This window comes from Heteronotia binoei, chromosome 1, assembly GCF_032191835.1.
Source record: "Heteronotia binoei isolate CCM8104 ecotype False Entrance Well chromosome 1, APGP_CSIRO_Hbin_v1, whole genome shotgun sequence".
NCBI lineage: Eukaryota > Metazoa > Chordata > Lepidosauria > Squamata > Gekkonidae > Heteronotia > Heteronotia binoei.
This window is the reverse complement of record NC_083223.1, coordinates 175,488,083-175,511,418: the sequence shown is the minus strand read 5'-3', so window position 1 is coordinate 175,511,418 and position 23,336 is coordinate 175,488,083. Positions and strand designations below refer to the sequence as shown.

Sequence of the window (23,336 nt, the reverse complement as noted above, 5' to 3'; positions counted from 1 at the left end):
CCAAGAAGTGGCCATAGATAACAGGTTGCCCAGTTGTGGGCTTCACTTTAACACACAATCCTAAGGATGTAAGACCAAAGGTCTGTCTAGTTTGCTCTCCTGTCTTCTGTAGTGACCAGATAGATGCTATAATCCAGTGTTTCCCAAAGTGGGTGATATTGCCCCCTGGGGAGCGCTGGAACAATCCAGGGGGACGGTAATAGCCTTAGGTGCAATCGGGGGGGGGGGTGGAGGCGGTGAATAAAAATAAGGGAGCGGTGAAAGCATAAAGGAAGGAGAGGAGAGGGTGGGAGGTGTCAAAACATCACATTTCTGGGAGAGGTCCAGAATTTCTAATTTAGAGAAAAAATAGAGGGTTCCTTTTTGTCTGCAGCTTAGTGCGAATTCACCCAATTAGACTAGTAATGAGGACCAGAACTCCTTCCAATTAAAATATAAGAAGGATGCAGTTTATTTACAAGACAGAATAAAAAAATAGTGTACAGACAGATGCGAAAGACAGAAACAAAAAACATTACTAGTCTATCCTAGCCAGTACTTGCTACAGCTAGCAGCTTCTCAAGGTTGCTTGCAGTTTCTCTCTCAGCAATACAGTTCAAGTCAGGACAATGGAAGCACTGAGGCAATTACACAAACTACTCTAAAGAGTTGCAACCTGTAGCTTGCTCCTCACAAGGTTTTCTGCAGAGTAGGTGGGTAGGCGACCGCCTAGGGTGCCACCCTGCCAGGGGGCACTGCTGGGCACCCCCTTACTTCCCCTTCCCTTGTGGCATGATTGCGCCAGCCAGCAGGCAAGCTAAGAGCCCCAGGCAGTGCTGCCACGCTGCTGCTTTTCCTTGCAGGGCAAACATTGCCTGAGGCTTCCAAGGAAGCCTACAAAGAACACCCAATTTTACCACTGCCTGCTGCTTTCAGGTTGAAAGCAGCTCAGCAGGGCACCTTCCCATTGCGTTAGTTGGAGCTGACAAGGGGAGGGTGGATAATAATTATAAAGAAATTTCAAAAATTCTCTGTGTATGGGAATATTACTACAGTTGATTTTATAAAATAATTTTAGAATTTCAAGCTTCAAAGTCTTCTTTACAACATTTTTGTTTACTCTGTGTGCAAATATGTCACTGCATCTTTTAGTCCACTTCTTAAAGCTGGATTTCCAGGGGGGCGCTGACTAACTTTTTTTTCTGAAAAGGGGGTGTTAAGCCAAACAAGTTTGGGAACCTTTGCTATAATCCCATAAGCAGGAAAAGAAGGAAATGACTCTTTGCTGCTGTTGCCCTCCTTCAGCAAGTAGTACTCATTGGCATACTGTCTCTGAGTATGAAGGTTGTATTTATCTGTAAGGACTGATACGTAGATGGCAATTTGTCTCAAACTGGTACTATTTTGTTTTGAAATCTGTTATGTATCAGGGGTGCTATAATGGTGGTGAATAGCAGTCTTTCAGTATTAGACATCCTGATTCTTGTCTTGCAGAGTGTATGAGGTCCCTCAAAGTTTCTGTGCTAAAGGACTGGGCTGTATTGATCTTGGGCTATATATCAGGAGTCCTGGATCCAGTGTAAATTCAGCATTTTTTAAACCCAGACAATAGACATCAGCAGGACTTTTTTAATAGAAAAAGCCCAGCAGGAACTCATTTGCATATTAGGGCACACCCCCTGACATCGCCATTGTTTCACTTCCAGACCTTTTCTACAAAAAAGCCCACCAGGAACTCATTTGCATGCCAGCCAGAACTGCATTCCTGTGTATTCCTGCTGGGAAAAAAAAGCCTTGGATATTAGTAATAAATGTTAATATAAGAAATATTATAAGAAATTAAAATCATACGATGACAGAAGGACTATCATACAAGTATAATAAGTAAAAAAGATAGATCCAGGTAAAACAGATAGTTAACTTTGTATATAAAGTAAATTGAAATTAGTAAACAGAAATGCTATAACCAGTGACCCAATGTCTGGATGAATTATAAGAGCTTCATAAGCAGACACACCAAAAAGTAGAGACAGCTTTTCAGAAAGTAACAGAGCTCAAGAAAAAATACCTGAGAAAACTTCAGATACTTGGGCACGGGAACGTATTCTGACTTTGGACTATTGAAGCCATGAGTTGTGCCTAAAGTTCAGAGGGTTCACATCAAACGCTGAGGCTGAAACAGAGCTGACTATATGGCAAACTGGCTAGCAGCTGCACTAAATCTTGAAACCAGAATTACGCCCCTCCTGCAGTGAGCTTATCACACTGGCAAGGTATGTGAAGAATCCACTTCATCATCATATACCAGAGATATACTGGTAGAATTCAAGGATCTTTGAACACGACAAAATATTCTTGCAGAGGCCAGGGAGAGGGGCAGTTTGGACTATCAGGGGTTAAAGATCCAGGAGTATCCTCATCTCCCTCCTGAGTTCTTAAAGATCAGAAGAGATCTTAAAGGCACGACAGCTAAACTAGACTTAGGAATAAGATACCATTGGTACCAAACGGACAAACTTTGTGTGCAACAAGGTTCAGCTTATTATACTGCCCACAATTCTGCCTCTGGTGAATTATTACTGATTGCTTTAAATTCCTCCCCCCCTGCATCAAGAGTAAACAAGAGGAAGAAGCACTCTTCCCCTACTCCAGTTAAAGCAAGTCGTGTATGCACTTCTGAAGATCATGGAGATTTTGAGAAGAGTGTTGACTCCTTTTAAAAAATGAGGTTTTGGGTACAATTTATAATGGAAGCATAACTCTCTGATACTAAAGAGTGGTGGGACTGTTGTAAGTGTCTGGGCATGTTCCCCCAAGGTATAATCAGCTCATGGAAGGTGGAGTCTTATTCTCCTCCAGTCCTTAAATTTTAAGGTCTCCAAGAGCTGAGCTATATATTATATTATTTGTAGCATAACTTAGCTCTAATTTGATTTGAAATATATAATGTAAAGCTAATATAATGAGCTAAGATTAACTTGTGAATTTTATAAATTATATTATTTAATCTTTGAGAGAATAATGAAGGAAGATGAAGATGAAAAAAAAATGAAGATACAATGTTTAAGAGATATTAAGTTTGTACAGTGTAAAAGACTTTGTTGGAGTTAATTTTTAAATTCTTCCTTTAAGAAAGAAAATGCAAAAAAAAAGTAAATTGAAATTTTTATAGGTATATGGATATAAATTAGGATACTTGTCAGCTAATAAGAAATTGAGCTCTTTAAACTTGGTTTGATTAAGTAGGATTATCACCAGGTTAATGCTATTTTAATGTTTATTAGTGGTCTTTCTCTAGAGAAAAGCGGAATATCTCAAATTTCCACAAAGTAGAATCTCTTATAGCTGAAGCTCTAAGATTTTTAAAACATACTAATAGAATGTTTTGTTTATTTTTTATTTTATTTTACAAAATTTATATCCTGCCCTTCCCTAACGGGTTCAAGGCAGCTGAGTTACCATTCAGTTCTTATCTAATCTGTCAGATTCTCAAAATGCATTTGTCCTGTCTTCTGTGTCTGTTTCAATCAGAGTACATTCTCAGATGTGTACATTCTCCCTCTCTGTCCACTGGGTTGCTTCTTTTATGAAAAAACAACAGCATTGGCTGGGGCTAATTAGAAAACACTTTCTACTGCTTCTCTATAGGACCAGTCTTTTTTCTCGCTGCTATAGCAGACAGTCATGGCTTCTTTTCTTGTCTGCTTCATCTGGTTTAAACTAATTGGTGAGGATGTACCTGCAGGCTGGGAGTGCTGAGGCTGTCCAAGGTACCTAAGAAATGGTGTAGGGTCCATAGCAAAGAGAGCCTTCTTGTTTCACTTTCAGATGCTTCTCCTCCTCTTCTTTACCACCTGTTCTTCTGGATGGAGGCAGTAAGGGTGCTAAAACCATCCTACTCCCTTATGAAGTAGTCTGCATTGCAAAGATATGACGCTTTTTTGTTCCAATGGGTAGCTGGTTCTTGCCAATTAGCTCTGGGGGCCCCAATGGGGAAGTGTCTGGGCAGCCATCTGGCATTCTTTGCACAGTCATGAAAGGCTAGAAAATAGATCTCTTTGGATTATGCATGGGATGGAGAAAGTAGAGAAAGAAGTCCTTTTCTCCCTTTCTCACAATATGAGAACTTGTGGGCATTCAATGAAATTGCTGAGCAGTTGGGTTAGAACAGATAAAAGGAAGTACTTCTTCACCCAAAGGGTGATTAACATGTGGAATTCACTGCCACAGGGGGTGGCGGCATCAACAAGCACAGACAGCTTCAAGAGGGGAATGGATAAGCATATGGAGCAGAGGTCCATTAGTGGCTTTTAGCCACAGCTTATTGTTGGAACTCTCTGTCTGGGGCAAGTGATGCTCTGTATTCTTGGTGCTTTGGGGGGGGGAGCAAAGTGGAAGGGTTTCTAGCTCCACTTGTGAACCTCCTGATGGCACTTGCAGGGGGGGTTGGCCACTGTGTGACACAGAGTGTTGGAATGGATGGGCTATTGGCTTGATCCAACATGGCTTCTCTTATGTTCTTATGTTATGTTCTTAATGTAGTAGTCAACTATAGTTGTATCTATGCTGAGTCCCCTTTTTCCAAACAAGACTCAACAACAGAGGGGCAGAAAGAGATGAATGCGCAGATCTTTAATCACATTAATGTGGGAAGGAGAAACAATCCTTTTCACCCCCTTCATCCATTCTCCTTCAATGCTCAGCTGTGCTCCCCTCCCTCAGGGGCTTTTGGAGTACCCTGCTTTGTGACATTCTGCTTTTTTATTATTCAAATTTTATGAAGTTTAACAATTACAACAACAAAAAAACATAATTCTCATAACCATAAAAACAACAATAACAATAATAAACAACCAATAAACTTTAAAACAACAGTATAGCGCAGTTCCATCTTTCCAAGTACAAAAAACAAATAAACATTAATAAAATACAAAATTCAGATATTTAGTTGGCACTGAAAATAATTTAGAACTTTTTTCATTTGTATAAGCAAAGAAACCATACAATTCTTATATAAAGTTGTTATCCAATAGCAGATTCTCAGCCAATACTATTTGCATTGAAAGTTTATCTTTTACTACTAGATCCCAAACTAGATCAAGCCATGACACACTGTTGGAACCTTATTTAACTTCCAGACCTGAGCTAAAGTCAATTTCCCTGCCAATAATGAATTAATTTGAGTTTTAATTTAGAGGGGTTATGATCAGGCCAGAAGTTTAACAACATAGTTTCAGGTTAAAAGGAATTACAAAACCCACTATCTCACTAATAATGCCAAGTATTGACTTCCAGTAAACTCTGACTTTGTGACAATCCCACCAACAATGTAAAAGGTACAGATCTGGCCACATTCTTTCCAACATTTAGAATGTAAGGAGATGACAGCAAAAGAGTTTGAGAGGAGTAAAATACCAACATGAATAACATTTAAAATTCTGCAGTTTAATATCTGCAGATCAAATTTTAAAGAGAGATTTCTAAAGAAATGACCATTGCTCATTAGTCAGAATCAGTTCACAATCCATATGCCATTATTTCTGTTTATGAGTTAGTTGTTCCCAAGATTTCTGATTTAATAGGTGACATATAACAAAAAAAGCTTCTTTCATTTTCACTGACTCCGATTTCAAAAAGAGTAAGAGATCTATTAGCACAAGTAATTGTAATAGTATTAGACAGAGTATGATGTACTTGATGAAATCGCAACCAAGGAATACGTTTTTTTATATTTTGCTTCTATAATATAGTGGGTTTAATGCAATGAAGAGGCGAGGTGGTAGTGATCATAGCTCTTTTTATTCAGCACAGCATAATATAGGGCTGCCCTCTAGGACTGGACTGGGCCAACTTATATACGCTCAAGGTTCCCATGCTAACATGCTATTGGACTGTTCAAACCTGCAGGGGGCTCATGACTGGAGCAGGACAGCAGGGATTTGGATCCTATTGACCATTGTTCCCAAGTTCCCAAGCTCAGTTCTGCAGGCTCCAACGAGCCAGGCAAGAACACCATTAGTTATACACATTTCTGATTCCATATACAACAGTTTCCAATTGATCTAGGGAAGATAACTTCCCATTAGTTGTAATATCCATCATTGTATAAATGTTAGTTTTCCTCCACATTTGAAACTTGATTGAAGAGTAGCCTGGAAGAAACCATTTTTGTCCCAAAAAAGACATAAGAGAACAAGAGGTGCCAAAATGGATCTGTATGTATCCCACAGATCCAAGGTGTAACACCCTATTATCTGGACTGCTGAAAGGCAACAAATACCTTTTTCCTTTTATTAGTCATCACTCAGATTTAAATACTCCAGTACTTTGAGTGCCTTTGGGTTTTATCAGACAACAGGAATGTTGTTCCACAGGTTTTACATAGCACATTGGAATAATATACTGAAAATGTTTTTTTTTAAAGAAGATGTAACTTAAAATTACACAGCCACTTAAAAACATGTGATTTATCAAAGTACAGTCAATGGAACTCCAGGATTTGTTTAAATATCACTATTATAGTGGCAAAAATATTCATTATAAACCTCCCAAAAAATCTAGTGGGGTTTGGTGCAGTGTGCTGGAAGTAACAGCATCAGAAGGCGTGACAAGCTTGGAAGGTGACATTTGACATTGGATCTGGAAGTGGCATCACAGGATGTAAGATCACAAAAGTGATGTAATAACCTTGGCTCCATCCTCAAAATCTCCTAGCTTCACCCCCAGATATTTCCTGAGTTGGACCTGGCAACCCTAATTAGAGACGTGTACGTTTGCGTGTGTGAGAGAAAGTGTGTGTCCAGTGATATCAAGTCATTTCCGATTTAGGGCTACTCCTTCTTACCCCAACAGTTAGGGCTTCCAGGATTATTTCATCTAATTTTTTCCTGGCCAGAGAGGTGTGACAACAGATTTATAGAAGACAATGATAAACCCAGGCGTCTCTTGCTCTTTAAGATGCCACAATTTTACATTCTTTAATTTTACATTCAGCCCGACAAGACCGACGTCAAACAAAAACCGAAGCGTAGAAAGTGCAGCGGTCGAGCCAAGCGACTCTGTCCTTCCAGCCCCGCCTCTTCTCTGTCACGCAATTCAGCCCTCTTCCGCCATATTGTTTGGAAGACTTTCTTACATTCCCTTCTTCCCTTCCAACCGTGCCGCCGTTGCATCGTCCGCGCATGCGCGCAAGATGGAGATGTGTGAAGCGGCGGAGTGAATGTGGCCTCCGCCACTATTGTAACCATGTACCGCTCTAGCTGCGGCCGTTCGAGTCCCTCGTCCTGTAGCCGGTCGCAGGAAAACAGGAGCTCGGGCTCCCGCACTGCCGGCGCCTGCATGTCAGCCTCGACTCGAGGCCGCAGCCCGCGCCGCTCGCCCTCTCCCCAGGGCCGCCGCTACCGCTCGCCCTCCAGCAGCCGCTCGTCTCGCCGCTCGCCGTCTCCGCGCCGCACGAGTAGGGTGCGCTCTCCTTCCGAAGGCAGCCAGAGTCGCCGGGGATCCGAGCAGCGGGACGGCAGTTTGAGCCGGGTAAGGATCCCCGACGGTTTCCCCGTCTTCCCTCCTTGGCGCCCCTGGAAGGAGCCGCTGGCCCGCCTTTGGCCTGTAACTGAGCTTTCGCCGGGCCCGGCCCTTTCAGAAGGCCACCTCCCCCCACTCCCCGGTTCGTTTTGTGTGGTTTCTGGCGTCTCAGGGCGGCTGTGGGTAAAAAGACAACCTTGGTGCTGCTCCCGTTCTATCAAGATTTTGTTATTTCTGTCCGAAGAAGTTTTTTGAGAAAACGATACTATTGTCCTCGAGAGGGAAATCAGTTTTGTCCCCCCCCCCCCCGCGTATCACTTTGTGGACTGATAAATTAATACCGTATGTGTACAAAATTTAAATCAGTACAGCTAGCTCTGAATTTTACTAATCTGTGGATCCTTAAATTTTGAAATAGGAGTTAAGTCCTTCATTTACAGAAAAATTTGTAAAATAAAAATAAAACATTAAAAAAATAAAAAAAAAATCACCCCCCCCCATAACTTAAGCAGATCTAGTTGTTTTAACAAACCAGTACCTTTGGTGGGTGTTGCTAAGCAGCTATAACATTATTGGCAGCTTTCAAGCCCCTGGTTTATGTCACTTAAATGCAGGGGGATGGGAAGGGCCCTTTCCCGGGCTTTTTTGGCCTTTGAGGGGAGACTCATCCAGGCCAGCCCCGCTAGGAACCACTGGACAACTTGCCACCACTTGCCTGTTTGATTTTGTTCAACAGCAGCCATGCCATGATACCCATGTGGTTAAGAGTTTCAAACTAGAATTTGGGAGACTAACAGTGCAATCCTAAAGAGAGCTACACCAGTCTAAGCCTATTAATTTTAATGGAAGTTCAGTGGGTGACCTTGGATAAGTTGCACATTCTCAGACTAAAGTTCTCCCTCCTCAGGCAGTTGTGGGGTTAAATTGGGAGATAAGAGAATGATGTAAACTGCTTTGAGTCTACTTTGTAGAGAAAAATGAAATGTAAACAAGGTAAATAAATATAGTTGAAATGGGTGAGGCAGATAAAAGATTGGTTGCTTGGGAAGGGAGTAGGGAAAGGTGAAGATATTGGAATTGCCAGGAAAAGAGGAAATAGTGTGGGGAAGAGGACCCCCCCCCCCAAAAAAAAGTGATGTGCCCTCTGTAATGTCCTTATGAACTCTCTACCATGCACTTGTACCATAGCTCTTGGATTGAAGCTGCCAGGGAGGTTGGCTAGTGGGTGGGAAGGAGAGAGAAGTAGGAAAATTAAATGGGGCTTTCAGGGAAGGGAAAGAAGAGATATAAGGGGAGGAGGAAATGAGTTCCCCTGCAAGTCTTACAGGTTCCCCATTTGTAATTTACAAAATAGGAAATCTTAAATTTGTATATTTAGTAATGAGATTCTCTCTGTTCCTGCTCTCAACTGCTTTGTAAATCCTCACACAAGATTTATATTCAGTTCAATTTTTCTCTGTTTTTTAGCATCTGTTTTAAACACAGTCTGGTATTCATTATACTTTGGGTTCGTTTTGTTTCAGAATACCTCATCATAGTTTAATGTTGATTTCTAAAAACTGCTTAAATTAAAAAAAAAAATGGAAATGCTTACGCTCCTGTGTTGTAAATCCTGGGGGAAAATATGCACCAACATCCTGAAAAACGTAAGTCCAATTGAAGGTTGGCTTCTGATAGCTGGGTGCAGACATTGGAAGTGATTTGATAAGTGCCTGGCCCATTTTTGAGCCAACCATCAATTAGATTTTTTCAGTTTTCAGCAACTTGCCATCTTCGGAAGAAATGCTAGCAAAGGCTCCTGTCTTTTCACTTATTAACAGTTTGAATTCACTTCTTATTGTTGGCCTTGCACACAAACTTGTCTTTTAGTATCAGTTGATGACGCCAACCAGTTATGATTTAATTTTTTAAAGGGAAAATTTTAAAACAGTAGTTGGCACTCCATTATGTACATGTGTGGTACTGTGATTGTGAATAGCCAAAATGCTATTACTAAGAAGTAGTTTTCAGAAATTCATCTTCAATGGGCAAATATAGTTTAATGCTAGTAAGTGTATAGTGATGCATATTGGAATGCTGGGAGAAGTGCTGACTTTAAATATATTCTTTTTTTAAAAAAACAACCAAGTTTTATTAAGTTTTACAGGGAAAATTGGGGAATTGGTGGGAGGATCAGGGATAGGGTACAGAAAATAAAATAGTAGGTTACAGATGTTACTACATAAAAAAGAGACAAAGGAAAAAGTATAGTTCAGTATACCTGCAAGTATTCAAAATTAGTACATAAATATTATAACCTTTAAATTCTTTAAACATTTTATGACCTTTTGATATTATAAAATCTTACTGTTTTGCAAACTATTTAGTGGCAAATTCCAGATTCTTATCTATCATGTCTATGATCATACAAAACGAAATCTGTGTATCTTTAATCTACATAAAACAATCAAAGAAGGAAAAGAAGCAAAAGAAAAGTTCAGATTTTGGTCTTCAATACAAGCTTATTAATCAAGAAGTCTCAGTTTAGCGCAGCAGCAGCTGCATTTCTGTATCTGTGTTACTGAGGAATCTCAAGGCTAATGAAAATAAAACAAGCTTCTCATTAAACATAAAAGAATTCTGAGTTAGCTGGGTAGAGTTATAATGCGCATGTCTTATTAGTAAATGTACATAACTTTAGGCACCTACTTGAAAGGTTAGCTCTCTTTAATGAGCAAACAGAGTGTGTTTCCTAAAAAGAAAGAAAAGAGAGAAAATGAGAGAGAGAGAGAAACCCAACACCCCCCCCCCCCCCCGGAATGCTGTTTTTACAGCAGCACTCATCTCCAACTACACAAAGCAGGGCACAATGGCCATTCCCACAACATCACGCTAAACAGAGGAGACCCTTGACCTATAGGGAAGATTATCTCGATCACATTAGATTTCCTGGAAAACAAAGAAAAAACTCTTAGTGGATTAATTTATTGGCAAACATTTCAGAGCATGGGGATAAGCAAAGGGCACCTTCTCCAGCCATTCAAAGAAGAGCAAAAATAATCCAGGCATGTATCAATTTCCCTTCTATTCCCTTTCACATGCCTTCTTATATATGTGTGATTACCTTTGTTTATATGTATGTGTATAATCTAGCTATTATACTCTAAATCCTAATTAAACAACCTAACCTTTTAGCCATATTGGGGTATATCTAAAAAAGTTTTACATGTTATTAACTTCATTAAAAACCCTCATTTTTAACAATTGCTAAACCGTCATTGTGACTTAAGATTCACAAAAAAATCACATCAAGGCAAAACAAAAATCCCATTCAATTTGAAAAATAAAGACCAAATAGTCCTGCTTTGAGTTTTGAAAGGACCCTTAAAAATCAGATTCCAAAAATTAAGTCTCAGAGTATTATGCCCGTTAAAGAACAGTCTTATAGTCTCTTTTTCGTAAAGGCCTTCCACATTTTCATTCTCTTGGGTCTTCCTTTGCTAGAATTCACAAATTTCTTCCTTCTAATCCTGACTGATATTACAACAAGTTTGCAAGCCTTGTCGACCTCGCTTTTCTGTTTATCTCGGTGATTTGTGCTTTCTCTTTCTGCCACAAAAAAATCAGGGACCTCTTTCATTTCGCCTTTGCACAATACATTCTCAGACACTTGTATATTAGCCTCTTCCATTTCGTAAGATATCTCTTATACACCTTGAGATGCCAAATACTGGATATTATTGGTTTCACCACATTTGTCCAGAAACTTTTGAAAACAATCTGATGTGAGTTCTGATAAAGAGCCAATTCCCTGCTGAGAAGATGGTGGCCATGAAATCCTCTTGAGCAGTCACTTTAGTTTGAGATGCCATCTTCTTCTCAATATGAAACAATCGAATACCAAAACAATTAAGACCAAAAATCCAACTTGAAGAATCAATTAGCAAATTCTTCCAAGTTTCCAATTAAGAATTTTCTTCTTCTGAGTTCTAATAGGAATTAGATCAGTCCAGACAGATCACAAGATAAGTTGTCACATAAAAAAGTCTCATCAAGCCTTTTCTCATAATATTATTGTATTGTGAGTCCCAATACTGTGTTGTTTAATTTTATACCAAATCAATCCATAAGTAATATTTGCTCCTACTTCTTTTATTTAAAATAATAACAGTTGTTGCTAATTTGGAGAGACTTCCGGGATTGGAAAATGGCGAGCTGAGCTGCTTTCCTTAATGGGGGCAGGCTGGCACTTCTGTTCGGGGTAGTAAAAGGCAAATTAATGCCTACTGCCTACTTTTCTCAGCTAGAGAATTGTCTAAGATATGCACAGATACTTTGAGGAGACTTACCTTGGCTGAAAAGGAGTCCCGGGGGGGGGCTCCTTTGGGGCTTTGAGGGATCTCCGGAGAGAAGTTGCATATTCATCATCTGCAGAAGTTTCCAGAGTCATTTAGTTGACATAAGCTCGACAGGATCCAAATCTTCTTTTACAACTTTAAACATCTAATTTACAAAAGACTGGTGTTGATCTGGATAAACTACAAAAAAAAGGTACTGATTGACTATCTTAAATAGTCACTCCGGGACTATTTAAAGCTAAACAAAACAAAATTAAAAGGTGGGAGTTTGAAATAATGGAAGCCTGAAAGGAGAAGAAAAGGGGCTAAATTTGAACTTTGTAAATTTAAAAGACAGTGCTAAAAGGAGAAAGGAATTTATTGTTTAGTCTATCTGCGGTTGCGTAGGTAGCCCCATTGTCATAGATCTGCAGCACTCATAGTCAACACAGGTAGTATGTCAGACATCGCGATATTTCTCTACCAGTGAAATGAGATTTGGTGGCAGGAAAAGCAGGAAGTACCAGAGGAAGAAGAAGGAAGTTGGAGAAGTAAACAGCCTACTCTAGGATTATAAGATCAGAGAGAAACATCGGCGGCCATTGCTGGGAGGATAAAGTTTTAACGTTTTTAAAGTGACTGGGACAATAAAAATTGGTGGAGTTAACTGAGTTGGCAGTTAAAAAATAAGGACTATTGGATAGTGGTGAAGTAGATTTAAATTGGTTAAATGCAAAAGAAGAAATTTTTTTTAAAAGTGAAGCAAAAGTTGCGACCACCATTTTGGGAAAAATAAAAGCTTTAAACATTAATATCTGAGCCTGGGAAGCTCAGAGGACGGCGAAATTGGGTTCATTGGAAAGGGCAAGCTTCACTCTATTAAACCTGATGGTCCAAATTTAATTTGGTGAGATAAATTTTTTTGATCTTTTTTACATGTCAGACCCGAAGCAAACTCGTTCTAGGTCTGCTTCAATGGAGAAAATGCAAGCCCAATTAGATGCAATGGAAGCCAGGATAATAAAGGGGGTGAAAGAAATGATAACTGCCTCTAAAAAAGAAATAAAGGATATTGAGGACTCAAAAAAAAGAATTAAAAAAAGAAATAGAGAATCTGAGAAATGAGACTGTTGTAATAACAAAAAAAGTACAAGAGGTGGAAGAGAGGGTGAAAACACATGATTCCACCTTGTTAAAATTACAAGAAAAGGTGATAATACATGACTGCAAGTTGATGGAGACACAGATTCATCTGAGAGGTGTACCAGAAGATGAAGAATCTGACCTGAAAGAATACATAATAAAAATAATTGCAGAATTTTTGGAGGAAGATCCTGAAGGGAATAGAAATATGTATGACTATATGTATAGAGTCAATTCACTCTATGTAAAAAAGAACAATCTGCCAAGAGATGTGGTTATAAGATTTATGACAAAAGAAATGGTGGGAAAAATCATGAACAAAAATTTTGAAAAGACATTGATAGTGGGAGGTAGTAGAATAAGAATTATGAAAGAGTTGCCAAGACAAGTGTTAACTGATAGGAATGCATATAAAAAACTGACAGAAAAATTATGTGACAATGGAATGAGATACAGATGGATAATACCTGAAGGTTTGAGTTTTGAACTTCAAGGGAAAAGGATTACAATTACAAACACACAGGAATTGCGTAGATTTTATGGAGAAAATAAAGAATTTGCACCATGATGGATTACAAATTGATATCTTGGAATGTAAATGGACTAAACTCACCACAAAAAAAGGGCAACATTTCATTGGATAAAAAAACAAAATTGTAACATAGTTTGTTTACAAGAAGTGCACATTAGACAAAAGGATTATAAATTTTTATGGAATAAGCAATTGGGACTAGAATTTTATACATTGGCTGAACAAAAGAGAGGAGTAATTTTTATATTTAAAAAGAATTAGACCCGAAATTGGTTTTTAAAGATAAAGATGGAAGATATATAGCGGTAGAAATTACATTGAATGCTAAAAAAACTTTATTGTTGGGACTTTATGCTCCAAATAGTGCAAAGGACAATTTCTTTAAAAATATTATGCAACAGCTTGATGAAGTGACCTATGAGCAAATTTTGTTGATGGGGGACTTTAATGGAACAATTCAGAACACAATAGATAGATCTGGGAAGAAAAAAATTGATAAAGAAGGGAAATTGCCGAAGTCTTTTTTTGAGCTGGTTAAACAAGAGAATTTGGAGTATATATGGAGGAAGTTTAATCCTGAAGTACGGGACTATACCCTTTTCTCAGCCAGACATAATTCTTTTTCTAGAATTGACATGTTGTGGGGTACCAAAGATTTGGGACTTATAACAAAGAAGATAGAGATTTTACCCAAAATAGGAGCTGACCATAACCCAATAATGTGGATTACAAAATTGTCTAAAAAGTCGAGAAGATGGAGATTAAAGATTTACTACAAAATAAAGAAATAGTGACGTCTTTAGAAAATGAAATTAAAACTTACTTCCAAGTCAATGATAGAGAAGATATAGAATTTCAGACGGTATGGGATGCCTACAAGGCAGTAATGAGAGGAATATTAATAACATTGAATAATAAAGATAAGAGAGCAAAAGATAAACAGATCTTGGACATTCAAAATGAAATTAAGAAAAAAGGCCAGGAAAAAAGAAAATTATAAGGGAGATTACAATATTACAGACACAAATGAGATATTTATTAAATAAGGAAATGGAATGGAATTTGAAAAAATTACAACAGAAATCTTTTGAGGGGAAAAACAAACCTGGAAAGTACTTGGCCTGGCAATTGAAGAAAAAGAGAGATATAATGTTTATAAATGAAAATTCTACATAAGTAACACTTTTGTTGTTAGCAAAAATACAAGATTTTGAAGAGAAAGTAAAATTAATAAAATTGTGGCTGATGAAAAAGAGATGGTAGATCAAGAAGGAATAAAGAGAGAATTTTTAAAATATTATGCTAAATTATTTAAGGGTGTTAAAGACAGAATTGGCGGGACTTTATGTTAATAAAGAAAAATCAAAACTTCTATGTAAAAATATGCAAGTAAATAAACAAAAGGAATTGCAGAAGCTAACGGGATGTGAAGTTACCTCTAAAGTAAATTATTTGGGTGTGGAAATAACAATGAAGAACATTGATGGCGATAAATCAATCCTCCAAATGTTGGAAAAATTGTGGAGAGGTGGGCACATTTATACACTGCTGGTGGTTTTGCCCGAGGGTGCAGTCGTTTTGGGCAGTAATTGTGGCAAAAATCAAGGATATCACGGGCTATAGTTTACCCTTAAGATTGGAACTCATTTTGCTTGACTGTTGGAAAGATTTTTCTATTACTTCTCTCAATAAATCCCTGATATCCCTTTTACTAGCTGCTGCTAAAATGGTGTTAGCCCAATTTTGGAAATCTCCCAATATTCCTCTAGTTAAAACCTGGTATGCTAAAATCTGGGAGGTCTATGCTATGGACAAGATAGCAGATAGTTTATGCAATATAAACAATTCAGAAAGTAATGAATCTCTGATGTACAAGTGGCTTCCATTTCTTAAATTTTCTTTTGGTCCTGTAGATCAGATGCGTACATGTATACCTGGTAGATATTATGACATTATTAATTTGATGTAATTAATATATGGACAGAGTACTTATTTTTTAATTCAGCTGCCAATTATGTATGTGTGAGTGTATGTATGTTTTGTTTTGTTTGTATTTTGTATATATATTTATATTTTGTTTTCTGTTGGTATGCTATACTTATACACAAAGAATGATTGCAGATACAGTCATTGATTGCTCTATTTGTATGTTTATTAAATTCAATAAAAAAGTTTTTGGACAAAAAAAAAAGAACATTGATTTGTTTAAAAATAATTATGAAAAGTTATGGCGTAAAATGGATGAAAATATGATAAAGTGGAACAAGCTTAATTTGTCATTGCTTGGTAGAATAGCTGCAATTAAGATGAACATTTTGCCAAGAATAATGTATTTATTCCAAACTATTCCGATTGTGAAAGACAGTAAACAATTTAATAAATGGCAAAGAAAGATTTCAGAATTTATATGGGCTGCCTCTTGCTGCATTAGCCATTTTGTGGCAACCATTATGTTGCTGTGCTTGCCATGTCATAGCAAAATTCCAAGTGTGCCCCTGGGCTCAAAAAAGATGGAAACGTATTTGCAAAAGATCAAAATAGCACCCTTAACTGAATATATGGAAAAATTTTTGAATGATCCAATTGAAAAAAATAGAAATTGAAGTAGCGATTAATGTTATAAAATTGGGAAGGCACCTGGACCAGATAGATAAACAGCAAATTTTTAAAAAAAGCTTAAAGAAGAATTAGTACCGAAACTTCAAAAAATTTTAGTTGGAGATACTGGGAATTGAACCTGGGACCTTCTGCTTACCAAGCAGATGCTCTACCACTGAGCCACCATCCCTCCCCTTCTCATAGGAATTGTTTGTGATTGTGCTTTCAGTAATTTGCTTTAAGAAACTCCGACTCCTCTTGAACTCCCTTTTCCTTAAGTATTTCTGACCATGGGGGTCTACCTAGCATAACTTTAAATTTGTCAAAATTTGCTTTCCTGGAGTCCAGCCTATATATCTGACTATCTACATCTTTTCTGTTCCCCAAGACTGTCAATTCCAAAATTACATGGTCATGACTACTTAAGAGTGCCCAAGGTACTTTCACCTCATCAACCAGTTCTTCTCTGTTGGAGAGAATCAAGTCCAAGATAGCAGATCCCTTTTTCTCCCTCTTGACTTTCTGGAAAACAAAGTTATCAACAAGACAAATCAGGAATTTGCTTGACCTTTCATTTTTAGCAGAGTTAGACTTCCATCAGATATCCAGGTAATTGAAATCCCACATGACCACTTTGTCCCATTTCTTTGAGAACTTGTCTCATCCAAGTCCTTTGCTTGGCTTGGTGGTCTTTAGCAGACCCCCACCATAATACCACTGTTATTTCATACTTCTATTTTTACCCATAGACTCCCATGGGTATGCTCATATTCATGTATGTCCTCCAAGTATATATCTCATTCACATATAATGCTACTCCTCCACCCTTCCTTATTTGTCTGTCCCTTTTAAATAAGTTGTATCCCTCAATCTTAATATCCCAATTGTGAGTGTCATCCCACCAAGCTTCAGTAATGCCTATTAGGTCATAGTATTAACTCTAGTAGTGTAAACTACTGTTAGGTTAGTAGTCTACATTCAGTCTATAGAATGAGCTTAGAGTTTAACTCAAAGCTTTCTGAATCTAGCGGACTTTAATTTCATTCATGTGTGAGTAGAAGTGGAAAAGAAGCATGCAAGCATGACAAGAACTGCTACAATGATGATGTCTGATTGTGATAATTGATTCTCACTTGCATCAGTTTCCTACCCATTTTGGAGTTCTTTGTAGTCAGCTTAGATTTTAGCTGTCCTGAATAGTTTCATGTTATTGGCAACTTGGCTGCTTCACTGCATATTTCTGAATCCAAATAATATATGCACCAGTTAAATTAGAACCACTCTTAATACATATGCTTGGGGAATTCCATTACATCATTCTGAGAACTGTCTATTTATTTTGTCTTTTTATGTTTTCAGCCCAGGTCATGCACATCAGAAAATGCTGTGTGTTTGAAACTTGCACTGATTTGAGGTACCATATATTATGCAAAAGCTCAGAAGACTGTTCTTAATAAAAGAATGTGTGTGATGCAGTTGAATTTTTCTCTTGCAGAGATATTCTCCAAGGAGGCACTCATACTCTTCACAAAGGCACCCACAATTTCTGGGCAGTTGTTCTCCAAGTCGGCACTCTGAATCTGCAGTAGAACAGAACTTGTGGACTGAATTTAACAGTGACTTTTATGGCATTGACCCTCGAGAGCAAAGGAGACTGTCTGACAGACTAGGCTCACCTGATAGCCGGAATGGTGTTGACAGGTAGGGTTCTCTAAAAATCAGCATTTCAGAATCATGAATTTCTTTATTTTTTTCCTGTAAATTATGGCTGTTTTCCATTTATTCCCTTTTCTGATGCACACTCTAAAGTAAGCTTCCCACAGGTCCAGTTTTGTGAAAACTTTTCCCTTTGCTACCACCCCCAACAAGTTTCTAATTAATGGAATATATAGACATACAGAGTCCACATTGATTCCTCAGTAATCCGTGCACAGTGTTAACACCCCATCCTTTTTCTTCCTGAAAAGGACAAGGGTGACACGAGGGGAATTAGCCTGATGGATAAATCCTCTCTCTAAGATTTTATCAATAAATTTCCTCAGTTCTGTGCTCTCAGCTGGGCTTATAGAGTACAGTTTCCCTGGTACCTCCAGATATCAATTCAGTGGTGCCATCAGTGGGCCTATGGGAGGTGGGGTAACTCATCCACCTCGTTCTCCTCAAATACTTGCATTAGATCACAATATTCAGGTGAGATTCCCCCCAATTCTTCACAAGTCAAACAAACCATTGGGCGGGGGGGATCAGTATAGGTCAGGGGTGCCCAAGCTGCAGCTCAGGAGCCACGTGTGGTTCTTTCACATATTTTGTGTGCCTCTCAAAGCCCCTGCCACCCCATTGGCTGGCTTGGAGAAGGCATTTGCCTCTTTAAATCACTACTCCAAGCCAAGCCAGCCAGCAGCTTGGAGAACAGTTGAAGTTGCTTTATTTCCACCCCTTCCTTCCGGCTCTCAAACATCTGATTTTATCCTATGTGGCTTTTGTGCTAAGCAAGTTTGGCCACCCCTGGTATAGATCATGGCAGTATGGAACAAACAGCAGGGATCATGGCAGGTACACCTGACAAAATCAGCAGTAGGGATCCTGGCGGAGTGAGGCTACATTCCCTGTGCTGAGCATTGAGAGAGAGAGAGAGTGTGTGTGCACGGGGAAATAGGCGGGTGACAACTGTCTTTGCTTGGCTAGTAACTTGTGCAGTTTGTGCTGTAGGTGAAGGCAATGGGATGGTTGTTGGGTGAAAGGGACAAGGATGGAAAAGGGTCATATTTATTGTAGGTAGAGGAGAAAGGGAGGAAGGGATGGTGGGAGATAGTGGCATATAACCACCTTCCCTCAAAGGGAAGATTCCAGAACAGAGAGCAAAAGCTATGGCTATCTCTTGTTTCCACCCCACTAGTGGCATAGAGGTTACAAGGGCACAGTGTAACTGCCTTCATTCCTTTTCCTTGCAGCTGTGATGATTAATTAGAGCACATCCCCTGGAAGAGGAGGGAAGGGGGGGAAATGAAGGACAGTCTCATGGGATTTTAAAGGGTCATTTTACCATGTTTCTTTTACATTGCATATGTTTGCCTTTGCACATGTGGGTTCTGACACATTTTTCACGCAGGAGAAAGCATAGGGTGTCAGGGAGGAGAGGAGCTGTTTTTTTATTTTTATTTTTATTATTATTATTATTATTATTATTATTATTAATAATAATAATAATAATAATAATATCTGTTTATTTATATTCTGCCCATTCCCCATAGGGGCTCAGGGCGAAGCACAACATGAATAGTAAAATCACAATAAAACAGCATTACAGTAAAACCAATTTCAGTATACCGTCCAACAGAATAGTTCAGCAGGACCAGATGGCATAACAATATGATGCAGCAAAATAGCACAGTAGGATAGTAAGCAGGGGAGGCCAACCGATCTAATGAATAGGTGCCCGCTTTTCTTCTTGCTGAAGAAAATGTCACCTCCAAGTTGCTTTTGCCTTTCTTCAGCAAGATTAACATATAATACTAGTTAGCTGCTGCTAAATGTGATGAATCCTCAGAACCTGCCATGTTGGATTGAAAGCAAGATATATAGCTGAGTTTTGGAAGGTTGTGCACTATTTCCTGCTAGTTTCTGACTTTGTTTATGTGTGTCTGTTATCAGGGGTTACTTGGATAACGATCCAGTGTTTATCAGAGGCCTTTCACGTTCCCCAAGCCTTGAGCAATATCGTTCCCATTCTCATCAGGAAAGTCCTCCTAGTTCTTTCAGTACAAGACATGACAAGGACTATCGTGGTAGGGATGCTTTCTTCCACCAATCAGAGTATAACATGAATGAAGATTGTCTAGAAGATCTACCAAGAGAATTTGACAGGGATGGAAAACTGTTTATAAAGTCCTTACATCCTCTAAAGGAGGAGAGGCTTAATCCAAAGCGCCCTCGATATGACAAAGAGGACAGACAGCTTGATGTGAGCATAGAACCTCAAGGTTCCTTGCCAGAAGAACGAAATTACTACAAACAAAGGCTTAGTAGTCAAATGGATCTTGATGAGCATTTCAGGCAGCTTGTGAGCTCTAGAAGAAACAGGGAAGAGAATGATTTGAGCAAAAATACATGCGAAGATTGTCCTGACACTGATTATGTGATCCATGGCTTGACTAACTCTCTGCAGCCTTCTGAATCTCAGTACCTTTACAGACCTGAAGATGCACCAGCAATGCCCAAAAAATCAATCCTGAAGAAACGGGTGGATGATCCTACCATGCAGGTTTGACCTATGTTCTCCTCCTTCTTTGTTAAATTGCCAGTTGCAGCTCATTGTTTAATCTTAAATATTAATATTTAATTTATTTTCAGTCTTTTTTCTTTGGTGGAACAAGTATCCTCAAAGTACTATCCTGGTATCCTTCACTATGTTGATTTAGCATTAATAAATATGGGAACTGGGCAAAGAAAGCTCTGGCACTTTCCTTCCTTCCCCAGGGGACCGGGAGGAAGGGAGGGAGCCTCAGCTTGTAAGACAAGCTGTTATGCAGAAGGAAGCAAGAGAGAGGGAGAAGGAAGCAGACGACAGCTAGTTGCTCGGGGACCTGATAGGAGCCCTCCAGAGCTCTGATTTGGCCTCCGGGCCGCATGTTTGACACCCCTGACCTGCATGATTGTTTGTTACTTTGAAAACCTACAGGATTGCCTTAAGTTGACTGCAATTTGGTAGCAAAAAATAAGATAAAATGAAACTCATGTAATGAGATCAAATTGGAGTGGGTTTTGGAGCACATGAAATCTAAATTATTTTTTATAGGACATGAGTTAAAAGAGGGGGGGTTGGTAAAAGTAGCTTGAAATATCCTAATTCTCATCTATGATGAGATGCTAGCAACATATTACATTTGTACATTTTGTAGTATTAATGCCTTTTTAATATTGGAGATACATCTTTGAAATCTGCATGCTTCAGATAAAACAGACATGAAAAGAGTCTGGAGTTCTAAGATTGCCTCCTTCAACATAAGTTTCTTAGGAATCAGTTAATTACATCAGAACCATGCCAAAGAATATACCTTTGTATAGAAATACCAGCAATCCCATTATAGTTGTTCTTGGTGAAACAAAGATGAATGTAGAGGAGGTGATGTATTACATGAGTATAACATAGAATTGGAAGAGACCTCCAGGGTCATCTAGTCCAATCCTCTGCACAATGCAGGAAATTCATAAGTACCTTCCCCCAACGACCCCTGCTCCAAGCTCAGAAGATAGCAAGAGAGAGAGAGAGAGAACTCCCCAGGATCCCTGGCAAAACTAACCTGGAAAAAATTGCCTGAACCCATAGTGGTGAACAACATTTCTCTGTGCAAGTAAGAATGGGCCATAGGAAATAATCTCTGATGCAACCATTCCTGCTCTCCTTCTCATGATCTGCTGAAGTTCACAGAATCAGTATTGCTGTCAGATAGTCATCTAGCCTCTGTGTAAAAACCTCCAAAGGAGAACCTACCACTTTCCGAGGAAGCCTGTTCCACTGAGGAATTGCTCTGTCAGTCAGAAAGTTCTTCCTAATGTTCAGGCGAAGACTCAATTGACTTAATTTCAACTTATTGGTTCTGGTCTGATCTTCCAGGGCAACAGAAAACAACTTGGCACTATCCTCTATATAACAGCCTATCACGCCCCACCTTCTCCAGTTGCCCTTCCCCTCCGGTGGCTATTGCTACATGCTCTGGGGGCGGGGTCCACTCTGGGATGCCGCCAGAGGTCTCGGACAAAGTGGGGAGGCCAGGTTACGTTCTCCCTGACACCTCCTTGAGCTGTTCCAGGCTGACTGGTCTTTCTCCTTCTCTCTCTGTTGCACCAGTCTTCAACTGTACCTCTGCCTTCTTCCTCATTGACCTTTGTGTGGCTGCTCCCCCCTTTTATCCCTCCCAGCCTCCTCCCCTTTGCTTCCCCCTTTAGCTCTGCTCCCCTTCTTAATGCCAGATGCCCAGGCTGGGCTTTCAGGACAGCTGTGCCTGTTTGTTGGCCAGCCGCTGCCTGGGTGATCTTCCCTTTCCTTGGAGTCGCCAGCGCAAGCTGTGCCATGACTACAGCCTGTTTCTGAGCACCAGGGAGGTTCTCCAGCCATTGCGCTGCTCCTGTCTCTTCTGGTGGTGGTGCTGCCATGGAGTTGTGAGCCACTCAAACCTGCAGTCTTGCTCGGCAGTTCTGGGGATGGAGCTGCAGTACTTCTTCAGTCAGCACCTTGGGCTGACTGATAAGGTTTCCTCTTCCGTGGATCTTGCTTGTGTTGGGCAGCTTTGGGGCAAGGGAGGGGGTGTTGGACAAGTCCTGACCACAAGCAGGTGGGACACAGCCCCTCTTCTTGAAGAAAGTGATCGTATCACCTCTGTCATCTCCTGTCTAGGCTAAACATACCCAGCTCCTTCAGCCTTTTCTCATAGAACTTGGTCTCCAGACCCCTTACCATCTTTGTTGCCCTCCTCTGGACATGTTCCAGCTTTTCTATATACTTCTTAAATGGTGGTGCCCAGAACTGAAAACAATATTCTAGGTGAAGTCTAACTAGAGCAGAGTAAATTGATACCATCACTTCTTGTGATCTGGACACTATACTTCCCTCATCATATGTTCTGTTTTTGCCATGTTTGAACACTTTCTCTACAACACTCCTTCTCTACAAGCACGTGTTATTTGTTTATATCCATCCTGAGTTATAAGACCCTCCATTTCCTAAATGAATCTTTTTTATTTCTCAAGGCTTTAGAGAGTTGTTTACAGAGCCCTGTTGGCTTCTTTAGGCTCCTCCCATTTTTCCTTCTCATAGGAATAGTTTGTGATTGTGCCTTCAGTATTTTGCTTTTAAGAAACTCCCACCCCTCTTGAACTCCCATACATACAAAATTTATTTCTACAGTCATTGACCAGATACATAAAATAGGAACACAAGATCTCATATCAGCCAATACATTATCGAAATTCATACAGACATTATCAGCAGTATCAGACAGTAAAATATTAAAAGTGAAATACTATTAAATAATCAAAACAATTAAAATCTCTGTTTAAATAAAATATGGGCTGGCTAACTGTTAATGACTTGTTCCTGGATTTTAATGGCTTGCATAGCAAAGTTTGCCATGTTTAAAGTTATTACCTGCTCTCTGTCAGCTAACAACCTATCTAAATAAAATCTTTCATTTCTCCCGGGGAATCAAAAGCAGATCAGTTATAACTGGCTCAGATGCTTTGGTACAATT

The 23,336-nt window shown here is 39.3% G+C and overlaps 1 protein-coding gene across 1 annotated transcript in view; it reads left to right on the top strand.

Moving 5' to 3' along the window:
• The first annotated feature begins 7,147 nt into the window (after window positions 1-7,147).
• Window positions 7,148-23,336, top strand: part of LOC132575596 (zinc finger protein 318-like) — a 47,398-nt gene continuing 31,209 nt past the window's right edge. Inside the window, exons 1-3 of the mRNA XM_060244385.1 lie at window positions 7,148-7,509; window positions 17,585-17,790; window positions 19,741-20,350. Coding sequence (XP_060100368.1) covers window positions 7,225-7,509; window positions 17,585-17,790; window positions 19,741-20,350 — 1,101 coding nt within the window. The 5' untranslated portion in view covers window positions 7,148-7,224. The remainder of the gene's footprint in view (window positions 7,510-17,584; window positions 17,791-19,740; window positions 20,351-23,336) is intronic.